Source organism: Haliaeetus leucocephalus, unplaced genomic scaffold (genome assembly GCF_000737465.1).
Source record: "Haliaeetus leucocephalus isolate CR32 unplaced genomic scaffold, Haliaeetus_leucocephalus-4.0 Scaffold83, whole genome shotgun sequence".
Lineage (NCBI taxonomy): Eukaryota > Metazoa > Chordata > Aves > Accipitriformes > Accipitridae > Haliaeetus > Haliaeetus leucocephalus.
This window is the reverse complement of record NW_010972519.1, coordinates 2,269,183-2,288,147: the sequence shown is the minus strand read 5'-3', so window position 1 is coordinate 2,288,147 and position 18,965 is coordinate 2,269,183. Positions and strand designations below refer to the sequence as shown.

Genomic DNA, 18,965 nt, shown 5'->3' with positions numbered 1-18,965 from the left:
TGGGCTCCTGGGGTGCAAACTGGGGCACTCACCTCAGTGGGGGAGGCAAGTCTTAACCTTTCTCTCCTGCTCAAGTTTTCCCCCGGAGGAGGGTTTTTGTTTGCTCCTTTTGGATCGTCACCTGCTAAGATCAGGGCATCGGATTGCCACTGAGCCGGCAGTGTTTGGCTCTTACCAGTTAGGAGCGAAAGGTGTTTCTTTTGACAACGAGCAATACCCATCTGAAGCACAAGCTCTGCAGTCTGTAAATAAAAAGCAAAGGTTATGCACAGCCAAGCCATCCAGCTGGGTCAGGAAGATTAAAAAAACAACTCAGATTCTCTATTGTGCTCCGAGTCTTGTCTTCACACAGACAAGAGGCAGCATCACTGTCTTGTAAAGAAATGTGTTCCTACCTCCATCCTCCACCCCCAGGACTCCTCCAAAATCCCCTGTGGCAGGTAGTGCCTTTGCTTCCACTCATTCCTGACCATGACTACCTTTCCTACAGTCTGACAAGGCTCCGGAGAATAAAACATCTGAAACTCCCACACCTCATGTTACACATCCCTGTTCTCACTCAGACTGAATCTTCTCTCAGGCCAGAGTCCCCTCTAACTTCCTACTCCAGCGTTTAACTCAGAGGCTTTTTTTTCCTTACTTTACCATCCATTACCACCTAAACCAACTTAAGTCTCCTGTTAGATCAAGGCATTCATAAAATACTGCAAACACAGCCTCAGGAAGGCACCTTCCTTAGGACCCTGATGCTTGAATTGATACAACATTCTCCTCATCCTCCTTTTTGTTGCACCCGCAGGATGTCATTTCTCTCCTCACCTGGTGTGAGATCAGTCAGGATGTTTGCCCCAGAGCCAGCTGGATGGAGTAAAGTTCACCTCAGTTGAGGTCTTCTGCATCTGTCTAAACTGGAACCACCCTCTAGGTCCCTCACTAGCACAAGCCCTGATAAAAGCCCTTTGCAGTCTTTTTCAGCTGGGTCTGAGTAGGAGAGGAACTTCAGCATGTGCGGTGGGAGGGAAAGGGCTGGTGGGTTCCTTGAGATCTAGACCCAGCACTTTTGGAGTAAGGGATACTGAACTTAGTGAAATACCTAGAAGAACATGAGGAGGGAGGGAATCCATCCTGCAAAGCCCAAACTTCCCCAGTACCAGTCTGCTGCAGCCAGAAACACTCTCAATGGAGGAAATGGAAATACAGGAAGTCAGTTACTCCAGCAAACATGGTAAAGACAGCAGCCTTAAACTGACCACGAGCACATCAGTATGCTGTGATTTTTGGATTTCACAAAGGGTCCTTCTCACAGAAAGGCTCATGTACCCATGGCAATGGAGATCTCTGGATGCAGCTCATCCTTGTCACCACAAACAAACAAATAAGTAAATTAAATCAGATACAGATAAAAAAGGTTCCACCTTTCCCTCTCCTCTTTGTACCAAAGACTTCAGAATTGCTAGGAACCATAAAGAATAAAAGACAACTTCAGAAAAAAACCAAAGTTCCAAGAATCATCACAACTCAGATTTTTATTCAACAGTGAAGTTGAAGGGAAATATTATTTTTTCCCTTCGGGGCAAATGTTCCAAATGGAAATTAAGTAAAAATATTGTCCCCCAAAAGTACTCACAATGAAATTAGTTTTCATTAAATATATTTGTTTGGCAAAATAAAATAAAAAAATTAGAACCCGTACGAAAAAAATCCCTTGCAAATTTCCAACACTGTAGCAATGACAACAATGTAAACCTGGATGTTTGGCAGTTGTAATTAATTTGTGGAAATTACTGTTGAACTTTGGACCAAGAAAATAAAAATCACTTTGAATAGCAACAAGCCAATTTTAGAGGCAACTGAGGCTTAGGGAATGCTATAGGGATGGGACACACTAGTGGCTTCATACACAGTTTGTGTGAGTGATCTGCTAGTGTGGGGCTATTTAAGAGCTGGGAGGAAAAGAAGTTAAAAGCTGTTGCAGCATTGCAGCATATGGTACAGCAAAAACCTGCAGACTTTCCATTCTGGGAGCCGATCAGTTGGGTGAAGGCTGGTGGCAAGAGTCAAGATGACAGTGGAAAGAATAATGACAGTGACGAATGGTGCAAGCACTGGGAAGCAGTTAACGATTTTCGTCATCACATTGGATTCAGTTGTGAGCAGATTCTTGGGAATGTCTGGGGTAATTTTCTGCTTACAGTAGCTGCTTCTGCTCCCTACCTCCCTCCTCCTTCCAGTTAAAGCCTCTGCCCTGCCAAGTGGGTTTCACAGGCATGCAGTTTGATAACAACGTCCTTTAGTTAAGAATGTCTATTCCAGTATTAAAAATGTAAAAAAAGTCCTCGGGAGGGTGCTTCTTAGTGGCAGTCTTTGCCTTAAGCAAGGCCCACGGCCTGCAAGTACAAGTTAATTAAAGCAATGTGGATTTGGATGAGCAATGGGGAGGATGGGAATGGGGAAAGAAGGGATGCAGTGAACAGGGAGGAATGCAAGTGTTTCAACACCCCTCCCCAAAGCCAAAATCCAAGGTGCACACGTGGGTTTCTTTTTTTCCTCACACTCTTTTTTTTTTTTAATATCTCTCCAGTTATAATATTTCCAGTTTTGAAGCAAGTTTCAGTGGCAGCCTCAGTTACAGTCATAAACAAAGTCGTAGTTGCTGGGCTCCTTTGGGATAGGTGGGGGAGCATCTGGGATCTGTATGTTTTCCAAGTCAAGGAGGCGTAGCTTTATCTCCATGCTGAGCAGCGTGTCTAAGTCATTCCGTGTTAGATCACTCAACATATCCTTCCCAAGGAGGGCGTTCAGCCCATCGGTCCATACACAATACTGCACAGGAAAAAGATAAAAACTATCATTAACAGACTTTCTGTATGCACACTGCTTGTCTGGTGTGGTCCTCTACGGTTATTGCCCCCACAGGGACTTACAGAGAGACCTAAAATGAGGTTGATTTGTTTTATTAGCTCGTATCATGAAGAATGCATGTTCCACTGAGCTGCTCAGAAAATGGAAAAACATTTCCCTAAAAATGGGAAGAAATGACAGTATTTAGTAGTTGGACAATTTGCTATCTCCTCCAAACTTCTTGTTGCATGTTCATCAATAGTTATAGGAGAAAAAACAATACCTAACTTAGGACAATGAACCTCTGGAGATATCTCCTTCTTCCCCTCTCTTTCTTTCTCTTTCCCCAGTACTTACAGAAAAAGCCTGATTATCTTACACCAAACTTTTAATTCCAAGACAGTTAAGTTAGGTGAACTGAATCCCCCCCAAATCCTTCTTGACTCTTTGTGTAAGAAATCCTGTACCAACTATCTAGCTTTATCGTGGTTTGCTTTCCAATAGATTAAGTGGTATCAATTGACCTACACAAAGATAGGCTCTCACATATCTATGCCTACAGTACCACTATTGTACACGAAATGACATATTCTGAAAACTACACAGTCAGTCAATGCTGTGTCCTTCATGAAAATTAAATGCCAAGCTACCTGGTGTAATTCTAAATGCTGCAAATGCTGAACTAAAACCTCTTCCTTACCGTTAGCTTTTTCCTAATAGGAGATGCCATCTTTCCCAACAGCTGACAGCTTGTGATAAACATGGGTTGAATAACCATTTTAAATAAGCAACAAACCCAAGGGAGATTGGTGATCTAGAGTCAACTTCTATCAAATAAGTCACTTCCATTTATTACTACAAGCCATTTATTCAACTATGAACAGAAGTACCCAAACGATAACATCTAAAAATAAAGATTTCAATCATGAACTTGTGTTCTAGTTTGCAGGAGAAAATTAAATCAACTCTAACTGCATTTTTATCTTACAAATACTTCTGCTAGATTTCATGCCAAAAAATGGATTTTAAATTTAGCTGACCGTTTGCTACATGATACAGCCGAGTTTAAAGATAGCCACGGTTGACTTCATCCTACAGCAGAACTGAGGATTATTTTTAAGGAAGAGAGAGAAAACCCCCTCTTGGGGTATGTCTTCATCCAGAAAAAGGGCATATTTTTAAAATAGGATGGTTAACACACTTGAATATTCAAAGTCAAATCTGACCCATTTAAGTCAGTAACAAAACAGTAGCAGAGTTAGGATTTCACCCAGAGTGTCGGTAAGCCAAGCTGCAGCTTCAATATGAGATTAGCTATATAGAATAGACTTCAGGGTTCAGGCTTTCCTGCTAACAAGTACTAAACAAACAACTTAGCCTGCCTATTCTAGGCTGTCAAAGCGTGTCACTGAAGACTTCTAAAGCATGCAATTTTTTTGGACTGTACACAGAACATCAAGAAAAGAAAGAATCTGTCCTAGAAATGTAATTATTTTTGAACAACTATAATTTTTTATGATAGACCTGAAATCTTTCTCTGGGAAAGCTTTCCCAGAATTCACTATGAGGAAAGGAAGAGAAAGGCAAAAGGCTCTGCTCAGGTTACAGAAGCGCAGAGCATCCATTCAACAGATGCAGCCCCTGGTGTAAATTGTCCATCACCTGCTCAGTAAGTATGGCCAGCGCTTTCTCTGGGGAGGAATCCCAGCGAGCCAGAAAGCAGAGCTGCAGTTCTCTCCTCTTCCAGGTATAACTCATTCAGGGCCCACAGAAACTAAATTCTGGCCACAATTCAGATGAGTGCAATGGCCTGGAAAAGGGGCTTCCTCTCTAATCGCCATATTGGCAAGTGTATGTAATTAAACTCCTGTACATTTTGAGCAGACAGAAATCCTAATGAGATGGTGGAAAAACAGAAGCATTCATTCAGAAGCTTTTTTCTTTTTAATATGCAAACCAGACTAAGAGCCACTGAAAAATTAATTTACTACAGATTTTCATAAAACTCCAATGAAACCTAATTATAGCCTCCCTCATCAGTTTCTCTGTCAAAAATCAAGGATAAGATTAATCCACCTTTTTGCTATGTAGCTGAAACCAGCTATTAGTATTTAAATGAAAAACAAATATGAGTGAGTGATCTCATGGTGCTGAATCCTCTGGCTAGCAGTAAGCTCCAATAGATGGCTAAGGATATTGCCAAACTTAAGTGTGCAGGAATGAGGTCCAAATCTCAACGATATTGGCTCAGTAATGAGACTTTAGTAAAGAAATACCTTGGGAGTCAAGTCAGTGGAACCAGATAACCAGAAAGGTTGTGCAGGCTCCATCCATCTGGATGCAGCCCTGAGCAACCTGGTCTGGGCTCATTCATCACTGACCTGTTTTGAGCAGGACGTCGAACCGGGGACATCCCCAAGGTCCCTTACAACCTGAATCATCCTGTGATCCTAATTCAATTTTTCTTTTTAGGACACACTTACTTCCCACATTCAAACCTCACTCTACAATCAGGAGGACTGCAGAAGTACTTGAAAAAACCCTGAAAGTCTGATCTGAAATTGTCATGTACTAACATAATTCCTGGTGCTTCACATAAAGCTTTCCAACTCTTGAGATGTAATCCACCAAAATCTCCCAAGCTGACAACACTGCTAAACTAGCACTTCTACTGACAAGCACCCCAGTTACTTTGATGAAGAGTCATGGCTTCATAACATGCTACTTGCCTTTCCTTGTGGGTGCTTCCTCTGAACACTTGTACTTTTTGCTTTAATTATAACTCACTCTTCCATAGGCCATGGAAAAGTACAGAGGAAGTGAAATGCCCTTTTGAAAACATTCATTTGGAAACTGTGAAGTAGCAGCAGGTACTGCTGCCTCTGGCCATTTTTTTGAACATACTCATCTTGTTTCGAAGAAGCTGCACAAGATCAATAAGCCAAATAAGGATAATAGGTATGTTAACACAATCATGAGCAATTGGGTTAGTGCACCTCACAATGCTACTGCCCTTCAGTGGGGTGCAGTAGCAGGTTTTGAACATTTAGATCATTAAAATACACTTGTAGCCATAGGCCATATATGAGATACAAGTGGCTGAAATATTTGTCGATTTTCATGCCCATTTGCTTTTATGAGCTGAAACAGATTAGACTTCAGTTTCTGGAGAACTTGTATCAGAAAGCATCTAACATATGTTCAGTTCAGAGGATGAAGACAATCATGCTTAGACCTACAGCTCTGATGGCACATTATGCCTGGGATCCTATTGCTACTTTCTCTCAGATCAAAACTGACCTGCAAATACTCCTCTGGAATGAACATACTTGAAAATGACACTCAAATATTAATCCCCAGGAAAACCCAAATGAGCATAACTTAATTTCCTCTCCTAAAATTAACATTTATTTGAAGGTTTTAATCCAGAATTGCAAATGTTGAAGCTGTGTAACTAAATACACTTCACTTGTAATGCAATGTCATGCACTTTAATAACAGTACAGTATAACGCAGCTTAATGCAATCTTCTATGTTTCATCATCTTAACACAGTGTCCTGAACTGAGACCAAACGTGATACCACAAAATAAGCGTGCAAATGGAACACCAACTCTTGTTGCTTTAGAAATAAGAAGGAAAAACTTTATTCCTTCTTTAATTTTTAATATAGTGCATTCTCCTAAATCTTTACTTGGAAATTCTTTGAGAGAAAGACATCCAATGCTTCCACATTATTAGGTAAATTAGTTCCATTGCCTTCCAAAAGGCAACAATGTTGTTTATTTCCTGGTGTTTTCAAGCAAGACAAGGAAGCAGGGAGGAGGCTGTCATTCTGCTTTGCTATTGGTATTTACACTGTCTTCATACAAGTGAGACCCATTGCAAAGCAACCCCCTATGGATATGCAATAGAGAGGACCTTCTATAATCACCTCTCATGAATGGTCTTAAGCCATGGGAAACTAAGAATAAGTGGATACGTTATTCTGGAGAACACACGTCTTTGGCTGAAGTTGACACCTAACAATGGTATCACCTCCCCTCATTATGTTGGCATCATCAAGATGAGCTAAGGATGGCAGTGATTCTTTAAGAGCTTGGCTGTACAAATCTTCAGTGTTGAACTGAAGTTCACTGAAATGAACACACAGCAAAAACCCTCCTGGGTAGACCAGACCAGGAGAAACCTTTACTACACCAGGAAACGGTGAGCAAGGTCTGTGGAAACTGTGAGGTCTGCCCAAGTTCTCTTCTTTCTCTGACTTAAGAATTCGTATTTCAGTAGGGCTTAGAAATACTGATCTTGAACTTGGACCCCCATGTGCTGTATGATGTACAAATACAAAACGTGTTCCTTCTGTGGCTCAGGATATGCATAAAAATTGCAGAAGGTCTTGCTCCCATACTGATCCCTCTGCTTTCGGTTTGTTGTGAGACATGACACAGGTTTAGACGAACCTGCACTCTGTGCCAGGATGACCATTCTGAGGTTCTTATAAAGCTGATTGCTGCTATAAAGCAACTAAGAGAGCTCCAAAGAAGTTTCTGTACTTTGAACTTGACTTACCTCATGCTTGTCGGGAGCAATGAAATTCAACTGGCCACTCGAGTCATACAATATAGAGAAAGCAAGCTCTAGCACCTCCTGGAACAATATAAAGACACATATATTAATGCTGCATGACAGAGGGACTCACATTCAGGTCTGTCTTTCTTTCCTATGAGTTATTCCCCCAAACAAGTGGAAAAATAGGTTACGGTACTCTCCTGCCTGGCTAAAGCTGCTGCAGTACCAGACCCTTGCAACACCCTGGCACAGCAAGAACCCCACCACAGATGCTTCAGTCAAAACAAACTCACCCCTGTCAATGCTGACTGTAGCTCACTTGGTCATGGATTACTTTAGCATTTGAGTTTAAATTTGAGCTAGGCAGCGGTGAGGACTAAAATCAATATAATGCGTAATAGTACACTTGCAACAAACTCTTCACGAAGACCCACAGTTTTTTCAATTTGTATAGATTAAATTTGCAAAGTTCTGCAAGGTTTGATTCCCTGTGTCAAAAATCTTGCCAGGACAGTTAATCTCCTGGTATATACTTACACTCTTTTCACTGCTGGAAATCTATTAAATTATTCATTCTCAAGAGACTTCTGTCATTTTTTTTCTACCTGAACCAGAATCAGTGGCCTCAGTCAAGTTGAACTATCTGGGTTACTTTAAGACCCAAATGAATCTCAGGAAAGAAAAAAATGACATCTTTTTCCCCCTCAGTGCTGAAGCTGGAATTTCAAAGGTGCCAAAGTGAATTCATCAAGCACTGACCTCCTCTAAAAGTCAATTGGACCTGGGTTCCTACAGGGAAACCCAACCGATCTGAATAAATAACGAACTTCCAATGGCCAGCAGTGAGCATGTAAAGATGTTGTGGTATCATGGTTACTGCACGCATCACTACAAGTGCCATTACAAGGATTTCATAACCTGTAGGCTAGCTAATATGGATATAACTCTGTGGAAAAAAGACCTAGCTACAGAGGAGGGTGCTGACGCGTAACTATGATCTGTATGATATGTCCTGTTCTTTTCGCCTCTTGGCTTCCTGAGCCCTTTAATACTGATCACTTTTGCTGACTCTCAGCTGACAACAGTCCCTACACTGCCAGCAGCGACAAGAGCATGGCTTCTTAAATTTGCTACACCAAGTTTTAAAATGGAAGAATTGACTACAGCATATACGTTGCTCTAGATTTCTGCCCCTGATCTCCAGGTCTGAAACAGACATAGGTCTTTGGATTTCAGTAAGGGTTGTTTCATTTTTGAACTTGTGTGATTAAGAGCAGAGTCTGAATCACAAAACTTGCAATCCTTAGGGATAATCTTGGATGATCAGAGATCAGACTCCTCATGGGAAATGCTCTTGGTTGCTTTGAATTTAGTTATTGGGTCCAACTTGCTGCATTGCCAGGCCATGAGAGACAAGTCTGTGTTAAATCCCCACAGAAGCTGCAGATACTAATAGTGCTGGTGTACTCAGCAAACAAACGGCTCATGGCTTGCATAGCCTTTCTGTGTTTTAGGCACGTCTCTCAGCCACACCTTATTAAGAGTGATGTCCCCTATTACAGAAACAAATTTACCTCTGCCCACACAAACATGGCGTTATCATCTCATGGAGTGTTATAAAATACCGACAGAACATGCCAAGTCATGCTACTGAGGTTGTGAAAATAAAATTTATCACTGAAAAAAGGGCTTGTACTGCTCTGCTATGATGTTCCTGAATTTCATGAAGGTCAACAACAATCCCATAGGCCTGGCCCCGGTATATTTGTCCTTTGGGAAATTCCAAGCGATTGAAGTTTTTGTTTATCTCAAAGAAAGGAAAAGGAGAGAAAAACCCTGTCTGAAAGAGGAATATGCCAGGGAGCCATGGGCTTGGTCACTCCCAGTCAGGCAGAGAATGAGAAAGGGCTACATTTAGGGCAGTGAGCTTCCCTTTATGAGGGAAAGTGGGAGTTTGGCAGCCCTGGCTCCAGTTCAGCTTCTTCGCTGGCTGCGCCGGAGACTAAAGGCTCAGGAATTACAGCTTCCAGGTGCCAGCGTCTGTGTCACCTCATGCACAGCAAACTGTCAAAGAAAAAGGAAGCCTAAGGAGCTGGAGTTGCCAACTGGCCCTCCACGCTGATGGTGGTCTCAGTGGTCGAGCTGGCTGACTTGTCAGGGACCCCCACCTGGTTTTGTTCCATTCCCATCAGTGACAGGTGATTTTGAGGAACTGGCAATTCCTAAAGGAGAACTGGTCAGTCTCTATCAGCCATCTGTGGTTTTCTCCTCCCTTTTCTGTCCTACTTCTCAACCTTTCTCAAAGTCATCCAGCCTTTTCCACCAGTTTCTCTCTGCTCTTTTTTCTCTCCCATTCTTTCCAACCTGCTCCTTCCCTCTTTGTTTCACTTTCCTCCTCCCCCACCTCAATCTGCTGAACTTGCTCCCTTCCCTCTTTCCACCCTTGCACATGTCAGACCTCTGCCCTTCCCTAGATGCTTGCCAAAGGTACCAGCATTGAGACCCACGATGTACCTCTTTTGAGCTTCACTGAAAACAGGGAACAAGAGACTTTGCACCGGGTGGCTGGGCACTTCCCACTCCTTGGTTTCAACTCTGCGGGGAAAGTTGTTGCAGGTGGTATGAGGGGACGCTTGCTCTCCCATGCCCAGAGCTTGTCTCTCCCCCAGTTTCCACTGGCTCCTCATGTGGGCCAGAGACAAGCTATTTTTGGTGAACAGGCATTTTAGGTGCCTACAGCTGAGTGATCCCATGCAGCCAGAATGACCTCACTACTCTCTGCCTACTCTGTTGTCAACAGCCTTAAAACGCCCATGTCTTTGCTGAAGGCTGAGACTATAGCCATGTTAAGTTTGCTTGCCAGAGCCAGAAGATCCCCCCCAGAGAACTATCTATATACATGCAGTGGCAGGGAACTTGTTCAACCAACATGAAATAAAAGAGGAAGGAAGCTGCATTCAACAGGGAAGTGAGCAGAACCATTTCTGCTGATAAAAAGGCACCAAGCCTGAAGCCTGCCACATCAGGAAATAAAGAGTGATTGGAATACACTTTGAAATACATGGCAATGTTTTTTTTCCAAATTCTTCTCTCATGCTTTGTTTTGAAGGCTGCAAAATCTAATATATTTAATTTCCTTGAAATTCATTAATATTACCTGAGAGTCAGAAATGAGGGCTTTAAAATTAAACCTAATTTAAAAACACAAGCAAGATGACCAACAATGGATTCAGGTCTGGTCCTATCAAGTTGTTCCAGCTTCATATGCATGCAAATTCCAATTCAGTTTAACTCTTATTTATTTCTAAATGGTCCCGCTGGAAGAATAACGGCCATGTGACGGCAAATGAAGAGATGCTGAAGCCTTTGTTATGGACATTCTGCCAATTCCAGCTATGTTCATAGCAGTGACATTCTGCCATTCAATTTTCTTTTCTGCCAATGAATAAACATCAAGGAGGTCATTATATATGTACAAAGAAAGCACAGGATGAAAAGGCCTCTTAAAAAATGTAGCACCGATTGTGAAATTTCAGGAAGTGAAAGGTTTCATACACCAAACTCGGCAAAATTGCATTTTGTGTCTGGCGCTTTTTTTTTTTTTTAAATTTTCATTTCATTGTCCACATTAACTTGGTACTCCGCAAACAATGATATGTTATTCCTATGATGTCAGTTATGTAGTTGCAATATTGCGCATGACAGTTTGATTGGGATGACAACTAATCTCACACATTCTATGATTCCCAGGGGAAGAAACAAGGAATCGAGGAAGGGCAAAAAAGAACAAACCATCAAAACCCCCACACCACAGCAGAAATAATAAAAACATCAATATTATTGCCTGGGTCACAAATGGAATGCTCCAGCCATGGATACAGCCATGCCACATATCAACTCCTGATCTTCACATTCTCAGCCAGAAGTTTTATGCCAGTCCAAAGCAATTTGAGCTGAGGATACGGGGTGATGCTGACAGCTGAGGACAAACTGTCTGCAGCATTGCTATTTAGCATTAAATACTATCTAGACGTTACTGCTCCATAAAGATGACACATTTCCATCACTGCCACCCACTGCTTTCCGTCTTCCTATCTTTCCTTTTTGTGTGGACATATGAGTGCTAAGACAAGGAAACACTAAAAATACTTTATATGCATCATATAAATGCCCCAGCCAAATGCTGTTAATGGTTCAGCTGTAACACGAGGGAGGATTTGTATGCAATCTATTGTGTGCATGCGTGTGTGTTAGTGCCTTGATTTAGATAGTCAACAAGGAAAAATACTCCTGGGATTTTTTTTCTTGGCTTGGCTTGATTTTTTAATTTCCGACCATGTAAAGCCAATGCTGAAAGGAGATGACTGTATCCTGATAGACTTAAAGCAACTCGTGTGTATGAGAAACAGATGCAAAGAACACTTGAGATGCTCTGTGTATAGTTAAGGAAAGAAAAGTTGCAGCTATGGAGCTGCAACAGTTATGTAATGTAGTTTTGACAGTGCCTTTTCATTTTCTATGGTTCCCATCAGAACTGTTTTTTCCAGTATTTATTTGAACACTAAATGCACGCATCTTATTTTTAAAGTGTTGAACTTCACTATTTTGTCCATCAAAATTTCTTTCTTGTTGGACCCCTAATTTCTCAGTTTCAGGTAACTAGAAATTCTGATTCAAATCCTCTGTTCTGGTTCCTAGACCTCAGCGTGTGGCTTTAGGTCAGACTGAACATCATTAGAGTCTCACTCCTTCTCATAAGGTCAGACAGCATGACCTGATAGAAAACTTATGAATGTACCTCATACAATATGGTATGAAGACCTTCACCACTAAAGATGTCAGACTTTGCTAATAACTCAATTTCTTCTTGCTGTGGTGGCAATTCTTACTAACAAAAATGGCAAGATTCTGGCACTGTACAATTTGAGTCCTACCGTTAGTTTACCGTTCTTGATCTGAAACTCTGAAAGGTAGCATAAATCTAATTTAAGATGACCATTATCTCCTACCCATTTTTTCCCAAATGCACAGCTGAACACATCCTTACACACCTCATTAATTGCCCAGCATTTACCTTACATTCTTTCATTGGCAGTTGTTTTTCTACCTGACTGGACCTGAAGGTATCATCAGCTGGACATTAACTGCAATTTTGGCCTGTGCCAGTGCTCACTGAACATGAGCTCATCACAGGATACATCTGGAACAAACTAGTTATTTATCAGAGACAATATACGAGTAGGTACCAACAGTCATTGCTAGTCTGCTCTATAGCAGCAGTCAAAACTCCTTAGCTTTATCGGCAGAAGACATCACTACTAAAGACTATCCTAATGTGCTCTGGGCATATCACAATGCACATCTGCCATGAAATCTGAGCAAAGGTGGGTAGGCTGTCCCAATAATTTAACTCAACTGGTCTGATGTGAAAACAAAGTGTGTGTGCATACACAGAAAAGTGGCAGGCTGGAATAAAAATACCTGTATTACTTCAGGGAAGGCTGAGTTGACAAGCTTTGTATTCTGCAGGGTATGTGTTCATAACAGTTTGAGAACCATACCTTGTTTTGTTTAAGAGCTCCTTTCTCCTTCATGTGAGGGCAGTCTTTCCCAGTCACAACAGCTTTTATATCTGCCACTGGCACTGCATTAAAAAGAAATAAAAGCAAAACCCAGAAAATTAAGTTATAACCAAGGTGTGTAAAAGCCACAGAGTTTAAAAAAGAAGCAAGACTAACGTGTTAAAATTGCCACCTCCTTCGCCATTTCTAGCCTGTTGTAAGAAAGAAAATGACTAGAAGGGGAATCAGTAAGTCTTGAAAAAATTTCAGGCATCCGGATAAAAATCTGAGTATGCTTTTTCCTGCCTGTTGAGACTACTTTGGGTAAGAGTGTTTCTTATAGATGGGTACCTGTGTCTGGACACTTTTTGTGCCTACTCATGTATCTAGACAACATATATTGTTTTCTGCCTTACTAAAGTAATATGCCTGCCCTGTTGTTGCTCTTTCCCAGGCATCCAGGTAAAGTCTCTGCTGGAGAGAGGATGCTGGGCAAGTTGGACCCTACCTCACTTGAAGCTGTTGTCCTTCTGTTAATGCCTGTATGAATTTTTCAAATAGTTTTTTATTTCACTCCCATCAGCAGTTTAGTTGCTTGCTGGTACTAACAGGAATAAGGACTACTAAGGCTTATAACGATTCATTCCAATTGCTTTAAAATGTGAAGTGATCAGAAATCACTGAAAAAAAAAAAAGGGTAAAAAAAAATATTGGAAGCTGCTGCCACTCAGATTCACTCACAGGGTGAGGTCACTAAAACTTAAAGATAAATTTCTCTGAGTTTCAAGTGGAAGTCAATTTCCTAATGGGAATTACATTATGGAGAATCTGTATGCACCACAATACAGTATGGTCTGCGGAAAAGCATCATCGATATAGAACAGCATAATAATATGAAAATCCGTTACTGCCCAGTTCTTTACAAACTCTAATGGAAATACTGGAGAGGAGAAATGCATTTTCTCTTCTACTGGGTACAGCAACACTATGTATTTTATTACAGATTACTTCAGCACTATGGTCAAATGGATAGCATGGGATATGATAGACATTTTTAAAGGACCTTCTTTGCATGGAAAACTAAAAGAAATGGAAGTTATTTGGCCCTTCACTACTCAACCTCTCCTGCCTTTAGTCTCAGCATTTCATGCTGTGGCCCTGCTGACTATTTATGTCTCTGATACTATCCTACTTTTTGGTCAAGAAGAGATACTATTTTTGAGAAGGGAGAGCAAGAAAGTTAGGACAAGCTGGGAAGCAAAGGAGATATTTGACTGCAACTATGGTAGAAAGATCTTCTTAAGAAGAAAGAGCTCCTGCCATTTGCTGACGATGCCCAGAAAAATAATTTCTCTTTTTGCATAAGGCAGGGTTTTCTCAAGTTAGATCTCTCAACCAAGAAGGCTTTTCTCCAGGTTTCATATGCTTGATCTCTGTAATCTTGAATGCAGTTACTATGGGAAATCACAGACTGATGTGACATCCTGATCTTTATTTATCTGGAACTTGGCTTATTCCTTGCTTTGGAAAAATAGAATCAAAGACTTCAGATGGTATCAGAAGCTGACTACAAGATGCTGGAGGGTGTGAGCACAGATGTGATGTGCTCACAACAGATAAAGCCCTGAGAAAGAATGCAGCTGTTTTCTGAGTCTGCACAGCTTGTTAACTCTGCCAGCCTGAAGAGAGGGATGACATTCACAGAAGTGAAAAGGTTAAACCCCCTGCCATGTATTTTTGGAGAGAGACACTAGTTATTCAAGCTTCACAGGGAGTACACAAAATGCCCTATGATGCTTCTCTTGATCCTCCATTTTCTCACCCGCCTATTCTCTTTCATCTGTTGACCTGCTCCCAAATGCTGACAATCTGGTCATCATATTCAGACCTTAATAGTTCAAAATTCGATGTAACTCTATCCAAAGAACACCAGAAGATTTCTGGAAAATGTTCTGTAAAATTCCCAAGCCAGTTTGGCCTGACACATTTCAAACAATTGTGCCACTTTATAATCTTGTATCTTGCAATATTCTCAACTCTGTTTAATTAATCTCTACTGTGGGTGGCACTGTGATAAATCTAGTATCCTTCATAGCCTGAAAACCTGAGATACTGATGAAATAACCATATCTTTCTCAAACTGCATCAGTATCTGCACTGCCAGCAGGCACGCACACACAGGGAAGATGTGGGTTCTGGCCCAGTGGTTTCTGAAGTAGGAGCCTTCTGTCCCCATGGGATCCTGACATTTCCAAGTAGGCTCAAGAGCCTATGGAAAACGCAAATGCAAGATGAAGCTTGCAGTCAGGGTCAAGGGTTTGAGTATGGAAGCATGCTCAAAGCAGACAAATCTGGGAACTGCTGGTCTCGTAACAGTGCCTCCAGGTCATGTGTGACCTTCATTATTCTTCTGTCATTCTGATGCTACTGCAACATTCAAGGGCTATTTCTCTAAGCCTCATCCAGAAACATAGCGTCTTCCAGTGCCAATGCAGCAATGTGAGCCCCTGTCCTACACTCTGACAAGACTGCAGTAAGAGCGTGAAACATCCTTGAGGCAATCTGTAAGGTAATGAAAACAAGGGAACGTCACTGTGAACTGCCAGGGCTCCAGCATCAGACAGACTCTTCCTCCTTCCCTCCCAGACTGCATCTGGGAGCACTTAGAAATTTTAAAAGGTGCTGTTTGGGGACAGGTTGGGGGAGCAGAAAAGAGAAACATATATTTGTTTTACTAATATGCAGGAGAGTTTAAATCACTGGTTTTCTCCTTTCTCAATTTTCAGGCTGGAAAACTTCCAACTTCTGAAAAAATAGTCTTTCTGCCATTCCACGACAGAAGTGGAGCTACCAACTGAAATACTTGTACAAGCGTGTCTAATTTGGCAATGCAAAGAATGGCATTTATTACTAATGGAGGTTCAGAAAAGAACAAAAAGAAATTATTCCTTATTCAATGCTTGAAGTCACTTTCTGGTGACAGAACTACTTTGGTCATTATTTCTGTTACTATAAAAACTTTCCCAGGACTGCAGATTAAACCTCTACAACTCGTGTTGAAGGACGGAGGAGAAATTATCATGACAGTACAATCTTTCTGAAGGGCTCCAAAATTACTTTTATCCATAAAAAAAATCCTGACAAATCCCCTGGTAGGAGTTGTCACAGAGGCATGTCCTCTCCCAGTTGGGTACACAGTAACGGTGAGGTCCTCTCAATACTGTTCACAGCAATGTGTCATCTTTAAGTCTGCTCCTCACGATAATGAAAAAGACCTCTGCCTGTCATGGATTTCTCCTCCAGTCACTAGACTGTTTGCCACAGAAGAAACATCTGTCTCTGTGGACAGGAATTGCTTCTGAATATACCCAAGTATTTTTATTTTACATCTGCAGTTAGATGAGCAATGAAAATAAACTGTGCTCCTCCCCATGAAAGGCATGACATTTCCAAGCTGAATGGAATTATAAACTCATTGGAGAGCTGACCTCAGTCCTAATACACACTTGCCAAAACAAGGAGAGCAGTGTTTGAATGCAGGTGGAAATGTCCTCTGCTCTCTATCTCCGTAAGCAGAGCTGTTGATAATGTCCTGCATTAAGAGAAACCTACTACAAGTTATAAAGAAGAACTAGCATAAAAGAAGCAAAAGTAGCACAATCTTTGTGCATGACTTACATTTATCTTGCAAGGAATCATGGGGTACTTCTCCCTGGGGACTTTCTTCCAAGTCTCCGTAGTGCAAGACCTTGTGATTAGGTGAAAGTCGACAATACCAAAATTTGTCTGTTAAAGTAAACGCATTAAACAAGGTCACTAACATGTCTTCATCAGCATAGGAGAAAGCTTACTTAAATGAGGCACTACAAGGAAGGACTGCCTTTTTTCTTTCAGAAAGAGGAATGTGTGGGTCTATGGAAAGTAGAGCTCAGTAGTTTTATTTGATTCAATGAAGCTGGCATTAATCTACCATTTTTTAATTGACTTAGTCACTGGCTCCAAAAATAAATACTAGCAAGAAACAATTGACTTAGTTTTACATGATATTATATACCCTCATGGACAGAAGACTGGCAAAGTAACCACTGCTTCAAGTGGATAACTTTAATGTACCCAGAAAAGCTTCATTTTTAGCACCCACTATGTGAAAATTAAGCCCTGCCAGCTGTCTTGTGTGGGACACCCAAAACCTGATACATTTGAAATATCCCATACTTTATGAAGATTATGACTCATGTCTTTTTATAGACATGGGAGAACACCCCCATATTTATGGAGGGACTGGACATAACAAACATGCAAAGATTTAAAAAGCAGACATTAACTCCCTTGTCCTGCTGATAACTCAGTGCTTTGCATGGTCACAAATATACGTGTGACCACCCAAGTCACACTCTAGTTTACATTCTAGCCCTTCCTAGTAGATGTATATTTACATCTCCTGCCAACTCCTGCTTTGCAGGATATAATTCCCCTAACATTTTTTCTTAAAATCTGCTCCCACAAAGAACATCAGCTTTGCAGAGCCAGGCCACCACACTGCCTAGCGTGCAAGGGTGGTGCTTGCCAACTCCCCTTCTGAAATGGCAAGAACAAGGTTAGCCTTTCTTGTCAGAGCACTTTCTATTTAATAAATAGATCACATAATGTTAAGCTGTCAAAAATACAATCTTGTTACATCCAAGCTACCAATCTCCAAAAGCTCAGAGCAAGGCTAGATGTTAAAGTGCCAGGGGGTGGGGCAGGGGGGACGGACAGCTTCTCTGGCTCTGTGCTTCTCTTGCTGCTGGCAGCGCTGATGCTATGCCAAGCAGCAGCCTAAGGGACAATTTAGAGGAAATGCTAGCATTGACACAGCCCCGCAGTGCTGCAGTCTCTGGGAGTGAATGGAGCCACAGTTCGGATAAAACGTCGGAGGAGCTGTAAAACCACCAGAGTCAGCATATGTGAGCTCGTTTGGGATGTTAGCAAAGGAAGGACTTCTTGGCTCTGTTAGTAAAATACTGGCTTCATCGACCCAACTCCTTTCTAAAGGACACTCTCCGGTCCCTTGGCCAGCCATTCAAAACAAAATGCAATAAAACACAGAGAAAGGCAATTCAGCTCTGAATGGCAAAAGTGGGCTTCCGCATGCCCTTTTAAATTTCTTTGTCATGGTGGGTAAAATGTTTTTGGGGAAAAAACCCACACACTTCAAACCACTTTCTGAGTGTGCAGACCCTTCTACAGAAAGGTTTCGAAAGATCTTGCAAACCACTGGCAAAGGCTCAAAACGGCAATGGGAGAGATTCTGGTTATCTACTTCACAGGCAAGCGCAATACTGAAAGATTTATGGTAGAGATCCTGAGATTATGATTTTGTGATGCATACAAAACGAGCTGCTGAAATATAAGCATCCTTGGACTGTAAGCAGTACATACAATGTTGCACAGTACAGGGTCAAGAGGAAAAACTCACTTGCAAAGCTTTTGTAGGGATTTGAAACTAGAGCAAGCAGGAACCCTCATTCAGTAGACTCTCACCTGAAGAGCACACACACAGTCAACTCTTTGGACAGTTTGTGTGTTTCAGAAGGATGCATGTGGAACTTTTCTAGATTTGTACCTTTTACAGGGAACTCTACCAGAACCATATCAAAACCTGGTGCTTAAAAAATATACCCTGTTAAATCTGATGGTAGACCATCATGCGCCTTGCCCACCTAAAGAAAAGCCTCTAATAACTGTAGCAGGAGGCTTTCATGTCTAGCTTTAACTGCAACTTCATTGTTTATTAGGCTATACAAAGGAATATACCTTTCCAACTCTAAAATTAAAAAAATAATTCTTTCTAATAAAAGCCAACATGGTCTCACTACCTTCTCAATGACCTGGCCAGGAAGATGGTGTAACTGAAAAAAAAATACCACAAATTCCTTTCAATTTAGCACAAATGGGGCTGGTGGTGTTAGCAAGGGTTTGAAAAAGTTTGGCTCTTCAGCCTCCTAGGGGTTAT

At 41.4% G+C, this 18,965-nt stretch overlaps 1 protein-coding gene across 1 annotated transcript in view; it reads right to left on the bottom strand.

Annotated features, from left to right (window-relative positions):
- Positions 1-1,506: 1,506 nt before the first annotated feature.
- The window catches only part of LOC104841118 (engulfment and cell motility protein 1-like), a 30,396-nt gene continuing 12,937 nt past the window's right edge, over positions 1,507-18,965 (bottom strand). The window contains exons 3-6 of the mRNA XM_010582575.1: positions 16,649-16,756; positions 12,971-13,053; positions 7,410-7,487; positions 1,507-2,823 (exon numbers count right to left, since the gene is read on the bottom strand). Coding sequence (XP_010580877.1) covers positions 2,623-2,823; positions 7,410-7,487; positions 12,971-13,053; positions 16,649-16,756 — 470 coding nt within the window. The 3' untranslated portion in view covers positions 1,507-2,622. The remainder of the gene's footprint in view (positions 2,824-7,409; positions 7,488-12,970; positions 13,054-16,648; positions 16,757-18,965) is intronic.